This window comes from Cricetulus griseus, chromosome 5 (assembly GCF_003668045.3).
Source record: "Cricetulus griseus strain 17A/GY chromosome 5, alternate assembly CriGri-PICRH-1.0, whole genome shotgun sequence".
NCBI classification, from domain to species: Eukaryota; Metazoa; Chordata; class Mammalia; order Rodentia; family Cricetidae; genus Cricetulus; species Cricetulus griseus.
In genome coordinates, this window is record NC_048598.1 from 38,513,096 (window position 1) to 38,531,817 (window position 18,722).

The 18,722-nt window shown below is 47.7% G+C and overlaps 2 protein-coding genes across 2 annotated transcripts in view; one reads left to right on the forward strand and one right to left on the reverse strand.

The window, feature by feature from the left end:
• Lamc2 (laminin subunit gamma 2) overlaps nucleotides 1-2,291 on the forward strand; it is a 63,899-nt gene extending 61,608 nt beyond the window's left edge. The window contains exon 23 of the mRNA XM_027417363.2: nucleotides 468-2,291. Within this exon, the coding sequence (XP_027273164.1) occupies nucleotides 468-721 (254 nt within the window). The 3' untranslated portion in view covers nucleotides 722-2,291. The remainder of the gene's footprint in view (nucleotides 1-467) is intronic.
• Nucleotides 2,292-5,281: 2,990 nt separating this feature from the next.
• The window catches only part of Nmnat2 (nicotinamide nucleotide adenylyltransferase 2), a 164,016-nt gene continuing 150,575 nt past the window's right edge, over nucleotides 5,282-18,722 (reverse strand). The window contains exons 9-11 of the mRNA XM_027417365.2: nucleotides 12,817-12,918; nucleotides 12,108-12,175; nucleotides 5,282-9,051 (exon numbers count right to left, since the gene is read on the reverse strand). Of these exons, the coding sequence (XP_027273166.1) occupies nucleotides 8,949-9,051; nucleotides 12,108-12,175; nucleotides 12,817-12,918 (273 nt within the window). The 3' untranslated portion in view covers nucleotides 5,282-8,948. The remainder of the gene's footprint in view (nucleotides 9,052-12,107; nucleotides 12,176-12,816; nucleotides 12,919-18,722) is intronic.

An 18,722-nucleotide genomic window follows, 5' to 3' on the forward strand; every position in this document is an offset into this window, starting at 1 on the left:
TGGAATCCATCCCCCAAATAGCTAAGCATACCTTGGCCTCTGTAAACCCTGAAGCTCAGCCATTTCCTAAAGGTCTCTTAATAGAAAACAGCAAGCCATTTCCTTGAGGTGATAGAACACATGTTTGGAGTTAGTTCAGTTCCCAGGGGTGAGCTGTGTTAGGCCGTTACCTTGGACAGTTCTCAGACCCCTCTAACCTTTAGCCTTCTCTTCTCAGACCATGATCTGTTATTTCAACCAGACAGAACTCCAAACTACACTGGCTGCATGATGAAGCTTAGTCTTGGATTAGGTTGTTCATAGCACAAATGCATGTCTAGGTTCTCAGAAAGATGTCTACATTATTCTTAAAGTAAAGCCATTTCAACATATGGCATGGTGTTTTCTCTGAGCAGGTGAATCAAGTGTTCCTCAAGATCTCACCAGAGCTCCTTCTCTACTAACACCTTTCTTGTTCCCTAAAATAGACCAGCCTGGCAGTGTGGATGAAGAGGGGCTGATGCAATTAGAACAAGAGCTTTTCCAAGCCAAGACCCAGATCAACAGTCGACTGCGGCCCTTGATGTCTGAGCTGGAGGAGAGGGCACGTCGACAGAGGAACCACCTACATCTACTGGAGACAAGCATAGATGGGATTCTGGCTGATGTGAAGAACCTGGAGAACATTCGAGACAACCTGCCCCCAGGATGCTACAACACCCAGGCTCTTGAGCAACAGTGAAGCTGCCATAGAGCTTTGTCCACTGAGGTTCTTGGGACATGGAACTCAGGCATCAGGAGCCATCTTATGTGGATGGGATGGGCTGAGGATATTTGAACATGTTTAAGGGTTCGTTCAGGTCCATTGGACCCAATTCCATCCCTGAGACTATGGGTAGATGGATGTCTTCCTGTACCAATATGGTACTGTTTGCTTCCTGGTGCTGGCAATGAGGCAGATAGCACCTGGTATGAGACTGATCAAAGACCAACCGCACCAACAAATGTTGACCTCAGAGCAGACATAAACTGAAACCTGGAATATACAATGTGCTGCCACGCATGTCAGGACAAGAGAGCTAGTCACACTGAGGCCAGTAAAGTACTCTTGCTCCACCCACTTCAAGTTTGAGTGGACTAGATTTCCTTCACTGCCCACACAATAGCTTACGCCCTCTACTTTCAAGCTGAGTGAAATGGGCAGCGATGGGCACAGAACCTGGAAATCTGGCCCATTTGGAGCAATGGTGCCTACTGCCACCCTCTCACCTCTGTGCTCTCGGCCTGAGTTAACATCCTTTCTCCTCATGATGCCAGAATAACTTAGAGACTGCATTGTTATGAAAGCATTTCTGACCAGTCAAGCAATCACTGGGAAAGTATTTCCCTTGAGTTTCAAAGTGATAAAAAGAAAATGTGCCTTCGGCATTAAAGGATGTGGAATTGTCTAAAAGATATATTCATCTTAACCCAGTCTTCCTTTGCAAACACTAAAACTCATATACATCTGTTTATTTTATCTTATGTTCTCTCTCTCCCTAAACCAAGGATAATCTATCCTTCTAACATATATTTATTGAGTCCCTACTATGTGCCAGGGGTGAGTGGAACAGAACCGACTATCTACCCTCATGAAGCTGACTGACTAGTGAGAAAGAGAAACATTTAAAATAATAAATGGAAACTCCTAAGCCTTGTTCATCTCAAGTGATATTTATTGCAGTCACCCTTCAGTTTGGAACCTTTCTCAGTAGAACATGTGTTGCAAGACAGCCCCATGGGGGTACTTGAGTCAGGGCAAAGCTGAAATTGTTTTGAGTTGTATACACTTTTCTGCATTCCAGCCACCGCTCCACCCCTTCCCACCACAGAGTATTGCAACAGACACTTGCATCATGGCAATACCAGTGGGAATTGCTGAAGGAACCAGAGGCACTACACTTCAGTTTGGAAGACTTCTGTACCATTTCATGTCTGCAGTTCCTTGTCTTTTCACAGATGTGTGTTAAATAAAAGAGCATTAGATGTTGGGGATGAGTTTCTGATTTTATTAAACTCTTGGTCTGGAGTGGAAGCACCAGAAAAAAATGGGAGTGAACATGCCATTCTATTACTGATGGCCCTGGAGTTAGCATCTTCGATTCCTGAGGGCCTAACTTTATCCTTTCCAACTATGAGAACATTTTGTAAGATTTAGATGATGCTGTATCCTAAGCATGAAGAATTATTTCTCAAAAAACCCAAACTGGGTGGAGGCTACAATCAATATTCTTGTCTTTTTCATCTACTATAAAATAAAGATAAAATCTGTAGTTTGTAGTGTATATGTAACACCTTTCAATAAATTACAATTCAGTAAGTTAAGGTCTGAATTGGCTTTTACCCAAGGGCTGACAAAAGGGTTCTGTTTTTGTCCACAGTGACTCCTAAGTTCTGAGAGATCTGACAACTAGGTCCTTTGTGGAAATAGTCTGATAATTCTATCTTGTCATGCTCTGTTCCACAACCTACAAACTTCCTGCAATAATTTAAGTCCTGTCATTTATGATATGTGACTCCTAAGGCTGCCTTGGGATGAAAAGGAAGCAAAGGAACAGAAATGACACACCTGGGAAGTCTTTGTAAGCCAGAATGGGGAAATCGTATGCTCTATTTTTCCAAGTCCATATTATAATTTTCAGGGGTTCCTTGAAAGGAAGCCAGTTTTCAGTGACAACTCTATACTATAAAAGGGGTATACACCCTGTTGGGTTAGCAATGCTCCTAAAATCATAATTCCCCACTGGATGGATGGTTGAGAAAGTTATGAGAATTAGGGTGGGGATGTAGTTCACTGATGAAGTTCCTGCCTAGCACGAAAAATACTCAGGACCCAGTCCCCAGCACCACATAAACCCAAACAGGCTGTGGCCATACAGTTGAAATCCCAGGACTCTGAAGATGGAGGCAGAGGCAAAGGCCCAATAACTATCATCCTTGGCTACATAGTGAATTTGAGGCTAGCCTGGGATAAAAGAGACCATGTCTCAAAAAAAAAAAAGTAGTTATGTCTTTCTTAGCAAATGGCAAAAATCTCAGTAGAGATGGGTAGTGAGAAGTGACTATTGGGACCTGGAAAACTGGCCCTAAGATGAAGAAAGGCTGTGACTGAGAAGTAGCCTTCCCTAAGCCTACAGCTAGTCTTCATCTGGCCCTGTCAATAGAAAGGATGTTTTGTTTTGTTTTCTGATTCATGAAGTTCATGAAGAACTTCTAATACATCTTCTCTGGGAGTTTCCTGGTAACTGTGCTCTTGTAGACTATTACACACAACCTTATCTACTGTGGCTCATAGCAGATTCGAGAGGAGCAGACATGACGCTGTCTACAGATGCTGACTCCTTAGCAGATCTGATATCCTCCCAGGATGTGGTTTCTTTCTAGAACTTGAATGATGCCAGAGAAAAGGGTCAAAAGATACTCAGCCCAGTCCACTGTTTGGGAACAAATCTCAAGGACCACGACTGTGTTTATCATGTCTTCTTGGAATGTTTTTCGTGGGTCATGAGAATGTTATGGGCTTGTACTATGCTTTAATTTTCCCACCTGGAAAATAGTAAGCTTTCTCTCTACTTTTTTTTAATACTATTGGTCACATAGAACTTCTTAGGAAATTCTGCAATATAAAGCTTCATGATGGGTCATAAGAAAATAAATGCATATAATTGTTACTTTGTATTTCATATATATATATATATATATATATATATATATATATATATATGGATTAAACCAGTGTTTATATTTAATTTTAAACACACTCATTTGCTGTGGTTAGCTTTGTGAACAAAACAGCAAATATAAACACAAGTAACCAATTTACAGGGTGTATCAAGCTTCTGTAAGATATGCCATGAAACCCCACATGGATACACACAAAGCAGGTTATTCTCTGTTTAAAGAAGGAAGAGGAAGAAGAGGAGAAAATGGAGGAAGAGGTTGGAGAGGAGAAAGTGGAAGAGGAGGAGATCTAAGAATCCTACAATCAAAATGATCACAGAACAGAACAAAATTAATCTGGCAAGTATCTAACGCTTCACTTGGAACAGGGAAGTGTTACTTCACCTTGTGAGTCACAGTTGATGGCTGGGCAACAATAACCAAGGACCACCGCTCAGACCAGCCAAGCTAGGCATCTCATAATCAGAAAGGAAATGAGAGGGCCAATTATCACAGCCGGGGCTGGTAGCTAAGAAGTCATTCATTCAGCTTTGCTTATTTACACTGTCAAAGGAAGATGTGAGCTTGACCATTTCTTACTGGAGATCGTTCATGCCAAACACACACACACACACACACACACACACACACTTCATAATTTTATCAAAGAGACAAAATTGCCAGTCTAACTTGTTAGCGCAACACCTAGAATCCCAGCATTTGGGAGATGGAGTCAGGAGGACCAGCAACTCAGGGTTATCCTTAGTAACAAGCAAGTTGGAGGTTAGTCTGGACCACATAAGACTTTATCTTGAAATTTTTCAAACAAATGACTGAAATTAACCAAGAGAGGACCGTGTGGGCTGGTCAGAATCTTGGGTTTAATTTTTTTTAATGTGTGTATGTGGAGATGAGTTTGTGTGTACCATATGAATACAGTGCCCATGGAGGCCAGAATAAGGCATTGGATAACAGGACCTGGAGTTACAGTTGTGAACCACCATGTAGGTGTGGGAAACTGAACCCTGGTCCTCTTGAAGAGCTCTTAGCTGATGAGCTGTCCATCTCTCTGCTCTGTAAGGGAAGGAGGGAGAGGGAGGGAGGGAGGGAGGGAGGGAGGGAGAGGAAGGGAGGAGGGAGGGAGGGAGGAGGGAGGGAGAGGAAGGGAAGGAGGGAGGAGGGAGGGAGGGAGGGAGGGAGGGAGGGAGGGAGGGAGGGAGGGACGGTGGGAGGGAGGGTGGTGGGAGGGAGGGAAACAATGCCCTACTAGTCAGCCTAGGCTGACTTTTGCTTTGTTGGGGGAGGCTTGTGTGTGCCAGTGGACCTGTGGGGATCAGAGAGCAACTTTCTGGAGTTGAGTCTCTCCTTCAATCATGAGGATTCCAGGGATTAAACTCAGGTTGTCAGGGTGACAGCAAGTGCCTTTACCCACCGATCCCTCTGGTTCATATCACACACGTTACATCAGCTAGATTAGGTGGAACACCACTTACTCTAAGCATCTTTTTACAACTGTTATCTACCACCAAGTAAAGGAGGAAGAATAAGTGATTAGTTCTCAGAGCAACACACAGGGAAGGTGCTGGACAAAGACACAAGACACTAGTAGCATTGTCTGGTTTATTAACATAATTGAAACATTTTGCTGATAAAACTCTTGCCATGACTAGTCTAGCAACAAAACTCTACTCAAAAATATTTCACTATGAAATGGTATTGCAACTTGAATGGAGTTTTTACTAATGAGTTGATTTCTATAAAGTAAATCTCACTCTTAAATCAACAGATGATATGATTAAAAACAAAAACAAAAAAGCTTCTTCCTCCCCATTCCAACCCCAGGAGGATCAAGCAGAGGGCCCTGGGACACCACCGAAAGGAGGTGAGAAAGGGCTGCAACTCATTTCTAACTAACTGGAATAGGCTACTCGGACACTTGCAAACGCATACCACACAGAAACCACATAAGTTGAATTTCCCAGTCAGCTCACAAAGTGTGTGGGTCAGATCAGCATGGCAGACCACACCCTCCTTACCACAGGCTATCTCTAGGCGTCTTAATTACATTAGTTACAGAATCAGCCTGTCTCCATCCTTCTGCCCCTCCTGCTGTAGCCTTGGGAGAGAACCTGAGCTTTTCATATGCTGTTTTTGCATTGCTGATTTTGTTTTGATACAAGGTCTTACGTGCACAGAGGCTGGACTTGAACTCCTGATCCTCCAGCCTCCACCTCTCAGTGCTGGAATTACAGGTGCGTGCCACCACACCTGGCATTGCCTTTCTTTTCTAATAGAAACAAAAAATAAATGGGCGTGCTTCTCTTAGTCCCCTAAAAGTGTGTGAGAATACCGGAGTGAGGGAGTGGATTTGGGCTCTCTGTAATCCTCCAGCTTCGGATGCAGTTTGATTATCAAGTTTTACTTCCTACATATTTGAATGGCAAGTTCATGAGTTCTTTCGGAGATTCTGAAACATGAGACTAGAACGTGTGGCCAAGCCAAAATAGGAAGAGCAGTGTCTCTGGAAACCAGCTGTGATTTCAGGCACTTCAGTAGGAGACTTCCTTTGCTGGTCAATGTACATTCAAAGAAAATGAAAGCCAGGGGCCCAGAGGCTACCTGGGATTGGGCATGTGTGACGGACTAGCAACCCAGGTTCCCCACAACCCCACTCCTGGAGGAGAGAGCTGTTAACATTTCCCTGCTGCCCGTCTGTCTGCCTCTTTTTTAAAAAATGGCAGGGATGTTGTTTGCTGGCAGCTGTAAATAATCAGAACACTCCATTCTGTGCCGTCACCAGCATCTCTGGGCCACGCTAGTAATGGGCCAGCCTTCACAGGAAGCAGCAGGTCCCCAAAGACAAGCATCCTGAGGACATACGAGGCACCACTTAAAACTATCTTGGCTGGGGCAGGTCACAGTCACACCGTGCTGTTCTGCACAAGGGTGGGGGATGCACTCTACCTTTGCTCCAACAAAGGGAGAAAGAGACAGGGAAGTGAATGGACAATTGGCTCCACCTGGAAGGGACTCACTTCTGTGGCAGGAAAACTGTTTCCACACACCTCATCAAGATAGTCTGCCCACCTGCTTCCCAGAACCGACTTCCACACCTGTCCTCCCAGCTCACCTTCCTTCCCTCCCTGCTCCTAGCTGCCTGCTGCCCAAGGGTGCTGGGCTAGCCTGGGTCCTCACCTCAGGCCATGAAGTAAATGAGGCTTGACCAGAGTCCAGAGGAGGAACACAGTGAACCAAAGGGACGGAAGAAATGTTATCTTTCTCATGCAGACCCTTGACAGCTCCAGAGCCTTCACGACACCATGTTGCCCCAGGCAATCCGGCTCCGGCTTTCTTTTGTCTAGGAAAACAGCATTCTCTCCTCATGCTTCCAAGGATGGGCTTCGAGATCCTGGACCAGACACTGACTCGCTAGGCGTTCTACTCCCTTGATTTCAAAAGAACCTGGGAGCAAATGGGTTCTGCACGTTTTCTCTGTTTTTTGTTTTGTTTTGTTTTTGTTTTTGTTTTTTTCTGGGACCTTTAGCCAAACATTGGACCTCTAGATTATAAAAATAATCTCCTCCCTCTGGAGATGGTTTCTACAGTCTAAAGAACCACAGAGCAGTGTGGGCTGCTGTACACAATTCTGTGGACTCCACTTTTTTCCCTTAGAGTTAGCTGAGGGAGCTGGAGTGAAACTCGAGGTAAAGAACATCACCCCTGTTCGGTCCCACCTGGGCCATGTTAAAAGTAGCCTCACACTCAGGAGCCATTCCCTGTGAACAACCCGAAACCCAAGAGACAGGGGCCGGATGGGAAACACAAAACATAAAGATCATTTCCTATTAGCTCTCCAGGCAGGGTATGGGCATCCAAATTGTTTTCGGAGGTAGAGAGAAGGGGCGGACAGTGGGGAGAAATGGGGAGATAGTTCTGTTGTGAACCCACTCTTGTCAGGGAGACGTCCTAGGGCATTGGCTGCTGCTGCTGGGCTCTGCAGGAGACTGACAGGGCCAGCTCGGCAACAAGGGTGATCACTTCCCAAGAAAGAAAGGGCTTTGGGCACAGCTGGGCAACTTTAGGCTGAGTGGGTGGGGATCATGAATTCTCCTCAGGGTAACAAATTGCATTCTCCCAGAGCATCCTGAACTTGCAGTTCCCAGCCAAATGGGCAATAAACAATCCCAATTAGCAAAGAATCTCCATGGTCAAGTGGACTCTGAGCTTGTTTTCAAAAGAAATGAATGGATTATCAGCACTTGGTCTCGCCTGTGATTCCTCTCACTGGCAGGAACACATCTTACCATGGCCTCTAGAGCTTTTGCTCTCTCTGGAAATGCCTGTCTGGCAGGGAACCCATACAATGCCACCAGTCAGACACAGAGAATTAGGACCATGGTCTTCTGAAACTAGCTACCCAAATTCTGAGAAATTCTACTTTTCCCAGACTTGTGTGCCAGCTTTCAGAACCTGAGAGTCTTATTCCTGACCAAAGGGGTTTCAGGTTGCTGCAGGTGTGGCTGTCTGTGTGTGTGTGCATGAGTGTGCATGTGTGCATGTATGTGTTTGTGTATGTGTGAATGTGTGTGTGTGCATATATGTGCTTGTGTGTGTGTGCATGTGTGTGTTTGTGTCTATGGGCATGGGTTCGTGTATGTGCCTGTGTGTTGAAGAAGCAGAAGAGACTCTGCCTTCTTTCCTGGGTGTGGCCCTCACGCACTCAGAGTGCCGAGACTGGCTATCGTGTCCTGTCAAAAGGGAAGTAAACTGCAGGAGAGCATCAAGACCACAAACATAAAAACCACACACACTGATTCCATCCAAGTTCTACAAGAAGAGGACAAAGGGAAAGAAATAAAGAAAAATAGCCCTTTGTGGTAAAGGGCATGCTGGGAAGGCGAGAGCCTGAGCCACATCCCCAGAGCATGCTGGGAGGATGGCACCAGAGTCGCCTCTCTAGAGCATGCTGGGAGACGGACACCAGTACATCTCCAAGGGCTGCACTTCCCCCAACTCCCACCCTGTTCCCTTACCCACCCCCAACCCGGAGACTAGAGGAAAGTTTATCCAAAGATGACTGTGGAATGGGAAATGCCACGGTTCTTCGCAGGCCCCCCACACTGTGGGGGTTAAGTCAGCCAGTGGGGAGAACAGTCAAGATGAAGACAGAGAAACAGAGAGGCAGAGAGAAAATGGGGTCTGACAGTGGCTGGAGGGGCCAGTGTGTTGGCAGAGGACACAGGGAGAGTAGAGCGGAGAGCTGGGTGTCGCTAGCCCGAGGCGTTGATGTACAGCTGACTCTTGAGGATGTAGTCGATGACTGGCTGAGACAGGTAATCCACAACATGGCCGTCCCCATGCTGCAGGGCCAGCCTGCGTAGGAAGAAACAGAAATCAGGTAGACAGCCTCTGCCTTTCAGGAAAGTGTGTAAGGGTACCCCAGCACCCTGCCAGCAGCCTTTGCCTGGGCTGAGTGAACAGTATTGGAAAGATCCCCATCCCCACACAGACTCCTCCACCACCAATGACCCCTTCACCCTGTCCTGCCACCGAGTAGCTCAGAGACCTTGGGGAAGTTGTTTTATTTTATATTTACTTACTTCATGTGTTCGTGTTCGTGTGTGTGTGTGTGTGTGTGTGTGTGTGTGTGTGTGTGTGTGTCTGTCTGTCTGTCTGTCTGTCTGTCTGTCTCTGTGTATACATGTGCTATAGCATATATGTGGAGACCAGAGGGCAATATGTGGGACTCAGTTCTGTCCTTTACCAGGTGGATCCCGAGGACTGAACTCATGTTGTCAAACTTGGGTTCAAGCTCCTTTACCCACAGAGCCATCTCATTGGCCCATTAGGCAAGTTAGTTAAGCCCCTTTCTTCAGCTTTTCCTTCAGTACATTTAAGGTAACATTTAAGTGAGTTACATCCAATTATTTAAAGGATTAAATGAGTCACTATGCCAAGCATAGGGTTGACATTTTAGTTTCCTATTTTTTTTTCTTTTAATAGACTATTTTGTGTATCCCTAAGAACTCTTAGTTTATCTCTTTGGGTTTCTCTGACGCTGGTCTCATGAAAACTAGTCTCTTAGAGGATTCTTCAGCTTGAGTTTACCTTTCCCTCCTACAGGAGCCCTAGGCCGTGAGCACACGGAGGTACAGCAACAGGTGAAAGATTCCACGGACAAATCGATTCCTCCAGCACATTTTTTCCTCTCTGCTCATTCCTTAGGATGTCACTGAGCCTGGCACAGTGCCTGGCTCACTGCCTTCAAGGCAAGCCCTGCCTTTACCTTACAAGGAATGTGTGTCTCCTGAAGTGTCTCCCTGCACACTGAAGCTTTTCCAAAAGTGGGCTCTAAATAACAGTTGCAACTTCATCAGACTCAGCGGAGCAGCCGAGTCTGAGCCCAACCCCAGAAAATCCTCGTCTGGTTGAACCAAATGGAACACAGGAGCTTGTATGGCCATAGAGTAACTTTCTGAGTCTCAGGAGCAGCTGTGTTGGAATCGAAGCTCTGACCCCGCCCCCCCACCCGCCCCATTGCCCAATACCCTTGGTTTCTTCCCTAGCCTTCCAGTGGCTGCTATTCTTGTGACTGTCTCCATCATTGCCTCCCAAGAGAAGTCCAGTCGACTATTTGATCCTTGGTTTATTTGACTTCCCTGAAACATGGGACTAAGATGGCAATGATCTCCATTTGAACTCTTCCTCAGTTGCTGGGCATCCCTGTTGGGGGATTCTAACTGCTCCTCAGCTTTCACAGAAATGCTAGAAAGCTTGCCATGTTCCTGATAGCTGTTTTCTCCTCACTGCTTGACTTGTGAGCTCATCTGGATCTGGAATTTTTTCAATAGTCAATTAATTGACATATGTGTCTGAGAGAGACAGAGTGTGTGTTCCACAGTGCAAGCATGGGACTCAGAGGACAACTTTCAGGAGCTGGTTCTCTCCTTCCACCATGTGTGTTTCAGCATTGAATTTAGGCAGTAAGGCTTGTCATTGTCAACAGGTGCCTTTCTACCAGGTGAGCCAGCTCATTTTACCTGACACACACGCTCACGGCTCTCAGTTTATACTTCCAAATTCCTTTGTCCTATATATCTCACTATTTCACAGGACATTTCCAGTTGGACTGTATGGAGGAGGCTGTCAATAGTCCCTAATATTAGTTCCTCCCCATTTTGGCTTTGTTTAGATACATAGCTGCTGTGTTTTCCAGACTCCCTCCATCCATGAACTAGTGGGTTACTTACAACCCTGGGCTACTTCATGATTTATTTTTTTAAAAGATTTATTTAGTCTTATTTTATGTGTATGTGTGTTTTGCTTGCATAAACATCTCTGTGTCATATGTGTACAGGGACTACAGAGGCCAGAAGAGGGCATTGGAGGCCCTGGAACTGTATTTATAGATGATTATAAGTTGTCATGTGGGTGCTAAGAATCCAGTCTGGGTCCTTTGGAAGAGCAGCCAGTGCTCTTAACAACTGAGCCATCTCCCTAGACCCTATTTATTTATTTTTGAGATAGGCTCTTGCTATGCAGCCCAGGCTAGCATTGAATTTTTTATCCCCTGCCTCCACCTCCTGAGTGTATGAAGCATGGTGCCTGAGCAGGCCACTTTAAAGAGGAAACATCCTGCCTTGGGCTTCACCTTGTTCTTTCCCACTGGCTGAGAACAATCTTGATGGTATATATGTTCTCAACAGTGAAGCTTCAGACTGAAGAGACCAGACTCAATCCCCTTGGACTTCTGTAAGTGAGAACTACACAGCTACCTTATTTGAAATTCTGAATTTTGAGAGCCTTTTAATGGCTGCCTGGCTTATACTTTTACTAGTAATGCATGACTTTATCAGCACCCGAAACTAAGAGTCCAATACTAAAAACATCCTCTTCTTTCCTCAAGGCACTTAAGAGCAGTTAATGTACTATTTCCTCATTTAAAAGTAAACAGGGATAAATTCATGACATCCAAAGAGGAGACTGAGTGCTGAGCAAGTGTCCACTTGTGACTGTTTGAATGAGAATTGCTCCCATAGGCTCATATGTTTCAATACTTGGTCCTTAATTGGTGGAACTGTTTGGAAAGGACTAGGAAGTATGGTCTTGTTGGAGGAGGTGTGTCACTGGGGGTGGGCTTTGAAGTCTCTCTACCTCATTCATGGTTGTATCTCAAGATATGAGTTTTCAGCAACTGCTCCAGCGCCATACCTGCCTGCCTGCTGCTCTGCTCCCCGCCATGGCGGTCTAGGACTCGTTATCTGAAACTATAAGCCCCAAATGTTTTCTTCTATTAGTTGCCTTGGTCATGGGGTCTTATCAGAGTAATAGAAAAGAGTCGACCAAGACAACTTGCCTTTGACTGAGGAAAGCTATGAAAAAATTTAAACCAGTTTGACCAAAGTGGCCCTGACTATTGTTAACCATACCTGCTCTTGGTGGAGCTGACTACAGACATGGGATGGTTGATGTCATCTTTCACCACCATGATGTTGTTCTGGAAATAGAGCGGAAAAACAGGTCACCAATCCCTCTTGTGGGCTACTGTAGTGGTTTGAACAGGTATGCCCCCCCATAGACTCATGCATTAGACTATTAGGACAAGTGGCCTTGTTGGAGGAACTGTGCCACTGTGGGGGTGGTCTCATATACTCAGGCTAGTGTGATATGCAGTCTCCTTCTGCTGCCTGCAGATCCTGACCTGGAACTCTCAGCTCCTTCTCCGGCACCATGTCTGCCTGCATATTGCCATGCTTCCTACTAAGATGATACTGGACTAAACCTCTAACCATAATCCATCCCAATTAAATGTTTTTCTTTATAAAAGTTGCCATAAGCTGGGTGGTGGTGGTGGTGCACGCCTTTAAACCCAGCACTCTCGAGGCAGAGGCAGGCAGATATCTATGAGTTCAAGGCCAGCCCAGTCTACAGAGTGAGTTTCAGGACAGCCAGGGCTACGCAGTGAAACCCTGTCTTGCAAAACCAAGATGAGTTGCCATGGTCAAGGTGTCTCTTCACAGCAATAGAAGCTCTGAGACAGCGAGACAGCTACTTTTGCTCCCTTACTCTTCCATTCCCCCAGAAGCTTCAGAGAAGGGCTGGGTCACAGGGATCTACCACAGGGGACGGAAGACTCACTTTGTATTTGCGGAGTATTGAGGAGTGATTCATGATTCGGTCTGTGTCAGCTGCATCCCGGGGAACCACCACGATCCCGAAGTCCCCAACAATCACCTCCATCTGAAGATGGGGGGAGAGGGAAGGGAGAAGAGAGTGAAACAACTTCGGTGAAATCTGTCACCCGAACCTCCTACCAAGTGACTACAACAGAGTGGAGTGACATTCCGTGGTTTTACTTGGAACTTCAAACATTAGCTTCCAATTTACCTTCTCAGTCCTGTCAGTCAGCACCCTGAACTACTGGCAGTAGTCTTCATAGAAGGAGTGGGGACCTCATCTGGCACAGAGGATGCTTAAGAAATACTTCTAGAATGCTAAACACCCTTTAGCATGTCTGAACAAGACCTTTCCAACCCTCAGAGCTCTTGTTTGAGTTCACAGTGTTGTAGACTAGCATGAGTATCCAGTAAATACCGTCACGGGTGAAACTGAGTCCATTGTCCAGCATGTTTACTTCAGCCCTGAGTGGGACAGCATGAGAGAGTATCTTGCTTCCTTCTGTCACATGGCTCAGTCATATACTGTGGGACTCCAGTGAAAGCACAAGCAGAGACACACTCAGAAGGAATCCCATGTGCACAGGTAGTGATGGGGGAGTGCTGTTGAGAAAGGATCTTGATATATAGCCTTTGCTAGCCACAAACTCACTATCTATTTGTTTTAGCCTTCCAAATGCTGAAATGACATATAGCCTAGGATAGCCTCAAACTTACCATCATCTTAGCCTTCCAAATGCTAAGATGATCCATTGCCTAGGCTTGCCTCAAACTCACCATCTACTTGCTGAAATGACAGGTAAGAGACACAACACCAGCTCTTTATGTTCTTTTTTCTAATTATAGATTTAATTAGATATATAGATATAATACAAGTGTGGGAAATGCAGAAAAAAAGTAGAAAACAATATCAACCACACAATGTCGGTACCCACAGTTAGCCCCTCAGAATATACCAGGGTTTTCCTTTCTATGGACAGCTGTATTAGATCCATATTAGCATTAAACTGCAATGTAAGGCATGAGGTTGTAGCTCAATGGTAGAGTGCTTTCCCAGGGTGCACGAGGCCCTGGGTCCTCATTCCAAACACTAAAAATAAAAGCTAAAAAAATCAACTGCTTAAGTAGCAATTACCTGCATTCTCTTTTTTGGCAAGACTTATTCTAACTCTCTCTGTGTGTATGCATGCGCCTGTGAGTATATTCACGCTTGTGTGCAGATGCCATGGAGGTCAGAAGAGATCCCCCTGGTACTAGGGTTATGGACAGTTGTGAGCTGCCTCATATGAGTGCTAGGAATCAAACTGGGGTCCTCTGTAAAGGCAATACACACTCTTTAACCAAAACATCTCTCCAGCTCCAACTTGCATTATTTTCATTTAGCATTATATTTTGAGGATTCTGAAACATAATTAAGATTATCTGAGGGCCAGCAACTTGGGTTAGCAGGTAAAAGCACTTGCTCTTAAGTCTTCTGACCAGAATTCAATGCCTGAAGCCCACATGGTGGAAGGAGAACCAATCCTGCAACTTAGCCATTTAACCTCCATGCCATGCCCTCGCACACTAAATAAATAAAAATTATGTGGAGACGTGGGTTTTTAACATTTCCTATGTTTCATCATAGTCATGTAGTATGGCAAGTTTATAGTAACCTCATAGTTGCTGCAACATAATTTTGATACAAACACTTTGATGAATATCTTTATACATAAATCTTTTATCATAACTCTAATTATTTCCTCAGGATAAGAAGTCAACATAATTGGGTAAAAGGATGTGAACTGGAAGTATTTCAAGCTCTTAAAACATATTATCAAATCACCTTCTAGAAATGTGCTGATATTCATTTTCAAGGAGCTTGGAATTTACAGCATTTGGTAGGCTTGGAGCAGGTTTAGATCCTGCCAGTTATGGATCCCAGAGGAGGAAGGACGTTTCTTGTAAGCAGTTCAGCTCATTGGGCAAGATCTGCTTTGGGGGTAAAGGACTCAGAATCCTGTCCGCTCCCCCCCCACCTCCCATAATACTTCTAACTAGTTTCACAAAAACAGAAATGATGAACTGTGGTCTGTTATGGAATGTTATCTTTTGTTTTTAGATATCATTACTTATTATTTATACAACAATCTTCCCCCACATATGCCTGCACACCAGAAGAGTACCAGATCTCATTACAGATGGTTGTGAGCCACCACGTGGTTGCTGGAAATTGAACTCGGGACCATCTAGGAAGAGCAATCAGTGCTCTTAACCACTGAGCCATCTCTCCAGCCCTGGAATATTGTCTTAACTAGGCAAAAATGTGTTGCATTTGTTGATGCTGCATTTGTTTAATTATGTAAAAATGTGTTGCATTTGTTTCACCTTGCCTGCCTAAAGATTGAGCTAATAAAGACCTGAATGACCAATAGGTTAGCAGAGAAAGGATAGGAGGGGCTTCCAGGCAGAGAGAATAAATAGGAGAAATCTAGGCTCTAAAAGAGCAGGAACAGGATAAGGAGGCTAGAATGAAGGATACTTCTGGGGCAAGAAACCAGGCAGCTGACAGACAGACAGACATAGAGAGGCAGTGAAAGTAAGATATCCAGAAGTAAGAAAGGCGTAAGCCCTGAAGCAAAAGGTAGGTAAAGAGAAACAGTTAATTTAAGTTAAAAGAGTGAGCCAGAAATGTGCCTAAGCTAGGCCAAGTATCAAGACTAATAATATGTCTTTGTGTCATGATTTGAGAGCTGGTTGGTGGTAGAAAGAAAAAGCCTGGTACAGTTTGTCCATTCTTCTCTACCAGAAAATTTCATACTGTAAGAATGCCATTGTAAGCCTGATTCAGTGTGATGTGTGTGTTTACGTGTGTGGCGTGGTGTGGTGTGAGGGGTGGTAGGGTGTGGAGTGTGTGGTGTGCTGTGCATGTGTGTGTGCTGGAGTGCGTTTGTGCTTGTGAGTGTGTGTGTGTGTGTGCGTGTGTGTGTGTGTGTGTGCGTGTGTGTGCGTGTGCGTGCGTGTGTTTGTGTGTGTGCGCGTGGGTGCGTGCGTGTGTGTGTGTGTGTGTTGCGTGCGTGTGTGCGTGCGTGTGTGCGTGCGTGTGTGTGTGTGCGTGTGTGTGTGTGTGTGCGCGCGCGCGCGTGCCGTGCGTGCTGTGTGTGTGCCGCGTGTGTGGCGCGTGTGTGCGGGTGTGTGCGCGTGTGTGTGTGTGGCATGGTGGTGTGGGTTGGTTGCGTGTGTGTGCGTGACGTGGTGCTGTGCACTGTTGTGTGCCGTGGCGTTCGTGTGGTGCACGTGGTGTGTGGACGTGTGTGTGCGTGGTGTGTGCGATTGGTGTGTGCGTGCTGTCGTCTGCGTGTGTGATGTGTGCGCATGTGTGTTGCCCGGTGTGTGATTGGTGTGTGTGCGTGTGTGCGATGTGTGTGGTGTGTCGTGCGTGCGTGTGTGTGTGTGTGCGATGCGTTGTGCGTGCGTTGCGTGCGCCGTGCGTGCGTGGTGCGTGGTGTGTTGCGTGCGTGTGATGTGGCCGTGTGGTGTGCGCATTGTGTGTGTGCGTGTGTGTGCGTGTGTGTGCGTGTGCTGTCGTGTGGGGTGGTGTGTGTTGCGTGTGTGTGGACACGTGTGTGGTGTGTGTGTGCAAGTGTGTGTGGCGTGGTGGTGTGTGTGCGTGCGTGCGTGTGCGTGCCGTGCGTGGCGTCGTGTGGTGTGTGTGTGTGCATGTTGTGCGTCGTAGCGTGCGCTGGCGTGCTCGTCCCGCGCGTGATGGTGTGGCGCTGCGTGTGTGTGCACTGTGTGTGTGTGCGTGTGTGTGCGTCGTGGCGTGCGTTGTGTTGTGTGTGTGCGCGGTGGTGCGTCGTTGGTGTGTGTGGTGTGTGGCGTGCGGTGCGTGATGATGCGTGCTGTGTGTGCGTGTGTGTGCGCGCGCGCCCCCCGGTGCGTGCTGCGTGTGTTGTTGTGCGATGTTGTTGCGTTGTGTGGCCGTGGTGTTGTGGTGCGTGTGTGTGCCGTGTGTGTGTGGCGGATTGTGTGCGTGTTGTGATGCGTTGTGCGTGTCGTGGTCGTGCGTGGCGTGTGTGTGTGTGCATGTGTGGACCGTGTGTGCGTGCGTTGTGTGTGCGTGTGGGTCGTTGCGTCGCGGTGCGTGCCGTGTGGTCGTGGCATGCGTGTGTTGTGGTGTGATGGCGTGATGGCGTGGTGCGTGCGGTGCCGTGCGTGTGCGTGGCGTGCGCGGTGCGTTGTTGTTGCACGTGTGTCGTGCGCGTGTGTGTGCGGTGTGTGTGCGTGTGTGTGCGTGCGTGGGTGTGGTGTCGTGTGTGCTGCACCGTGTGTGTGTGCGTGTTGTGTGCTGTGTGTGTGTGGCGTGTGTGTGCGTGCGTGTCGTGTGCGTGCGTGCATGGTGTGTTGTGTGTGTGTGTGCATGTTAGGTGTGCGTGCGTGCGTGCGCGTGCGTGCGTGCGTGCGTGGTGTGTGCGCGTGCGTCGTGTGTGCAGGTGTCGTGTGTGCGTGTTGGTGTGCCGTGTGTGTGCGTGTGTGGTGGTGCGTTTGGCGTGTGCGATCGGTGCGTGTGTGTGTGCGCGTTTGTGTGCGTGCGGCGTGTGTGCGTGGCCGTGCGTGCGTGCGTGGTGTGCGTGTGGCGTGTGATGTGGCGTGTGTTGCGTGTGTGCGTGCGTGGTGCGTGCGTGTGTGTGGTGTGTGCAGTCGTGTGTGTGCGGGTGTGTGGTGCGTCGTGTGTGGTCGTGTGTGTGTGTGTGCATGTGTGTGCGTGTGCGTGGTGCATGCGTGTGTGTGGTGTGCATGCGTGTGCGTGCGTGCGTGCGCGTGCGTGCGTTTGCGTGCGTGGTGTGGTGCGTGCTGTGCACTGTGTGTTGTGGTGTGTGTGCTGTGTGGTGAGTGTGTGTGCGTAGCGGTGCGGTGTGTGCGTGTGCGTGCGTGTGCCGTGTGTGCGTGCTGTGTGTGCACTGATGTGTGCGTGTGTGTGGCGGTGTGGCGTGGTTGTGGTGTGGCCGTGTGTGTGCGTGTGTGTGCGTGGTGGTGTGCGCGTCGTGCGGTGGTGTGGTGCGTGTGGTGCACTTTGTGGGGTGGTGTAGCGTGTGTTGCGTGTCGTGTGCGTGCGTGCGTGTGGCGTGTGGTGTGTGGTGTGTGCGTGGTGTGTGTGCGCGTGTGTGTGCGTGTCGTGTGTGGCGTGTGTGTGTGTGTGCGTGTGTGGCGTGCTGTGTGCGTGTGTGTGTGTGTGCCGTGGTCGTGCGTGTGGCAGTGCGTGTGTGTGTTGCAACGGTTGCTGTGCGCGGTGGTGTGTGCGTGTGTGATGGCGTGCGTGGCGGGCGTGCTTGTGATGTTGTGTAGGCACGTGTGTGGTGTCGTGTGTGGTGGCGTGTGTGTGCGTGCGTGCGTGTGCGTGCGTGCGGTGTCGCGTGCGTGCGTGCGTGGGTGTGTGTGCCTGCGTGCGTGTGTTGCGTCGTGGCGTAGCGTGCGCTGCGTGTGTGCGTGCATTTGCGCCCCGTGTGTGTGCGTGCGTTGTGTGTGCGTGTGTGGTGTGTGCGTGTGTGTGCGTGTGTGGCGTGCGTGCGTAAGCGTAGTGTGTGTGTGCGTGCGTGCGTGTGTGTGCATGTGTGAGTATGTGAGTGTGTGTGAGTGAGTGTGTGTGTGAGTGTGTGTGAGAGTGTGTGTGTGTGCGTGTGTGTGTGCGTGCGTGTGTGTGTGTGCGTGTGCGTGCGTGTGTGTGCGTGTGTGTGAGTGTGTGTGCGTGTGTGTGCGTGTGTGTGCGTGCGTGTGTGTGTGCGTGCTTGCGTGTATGTTTGCGTGTGTGTGTGTGTCCGTGTGTGTGTGTGTGCGTGTGTGAGTATGTGAGTGTGTGTGTGCGTGTGTGTGTGTGCGTGTGTGTGTGTG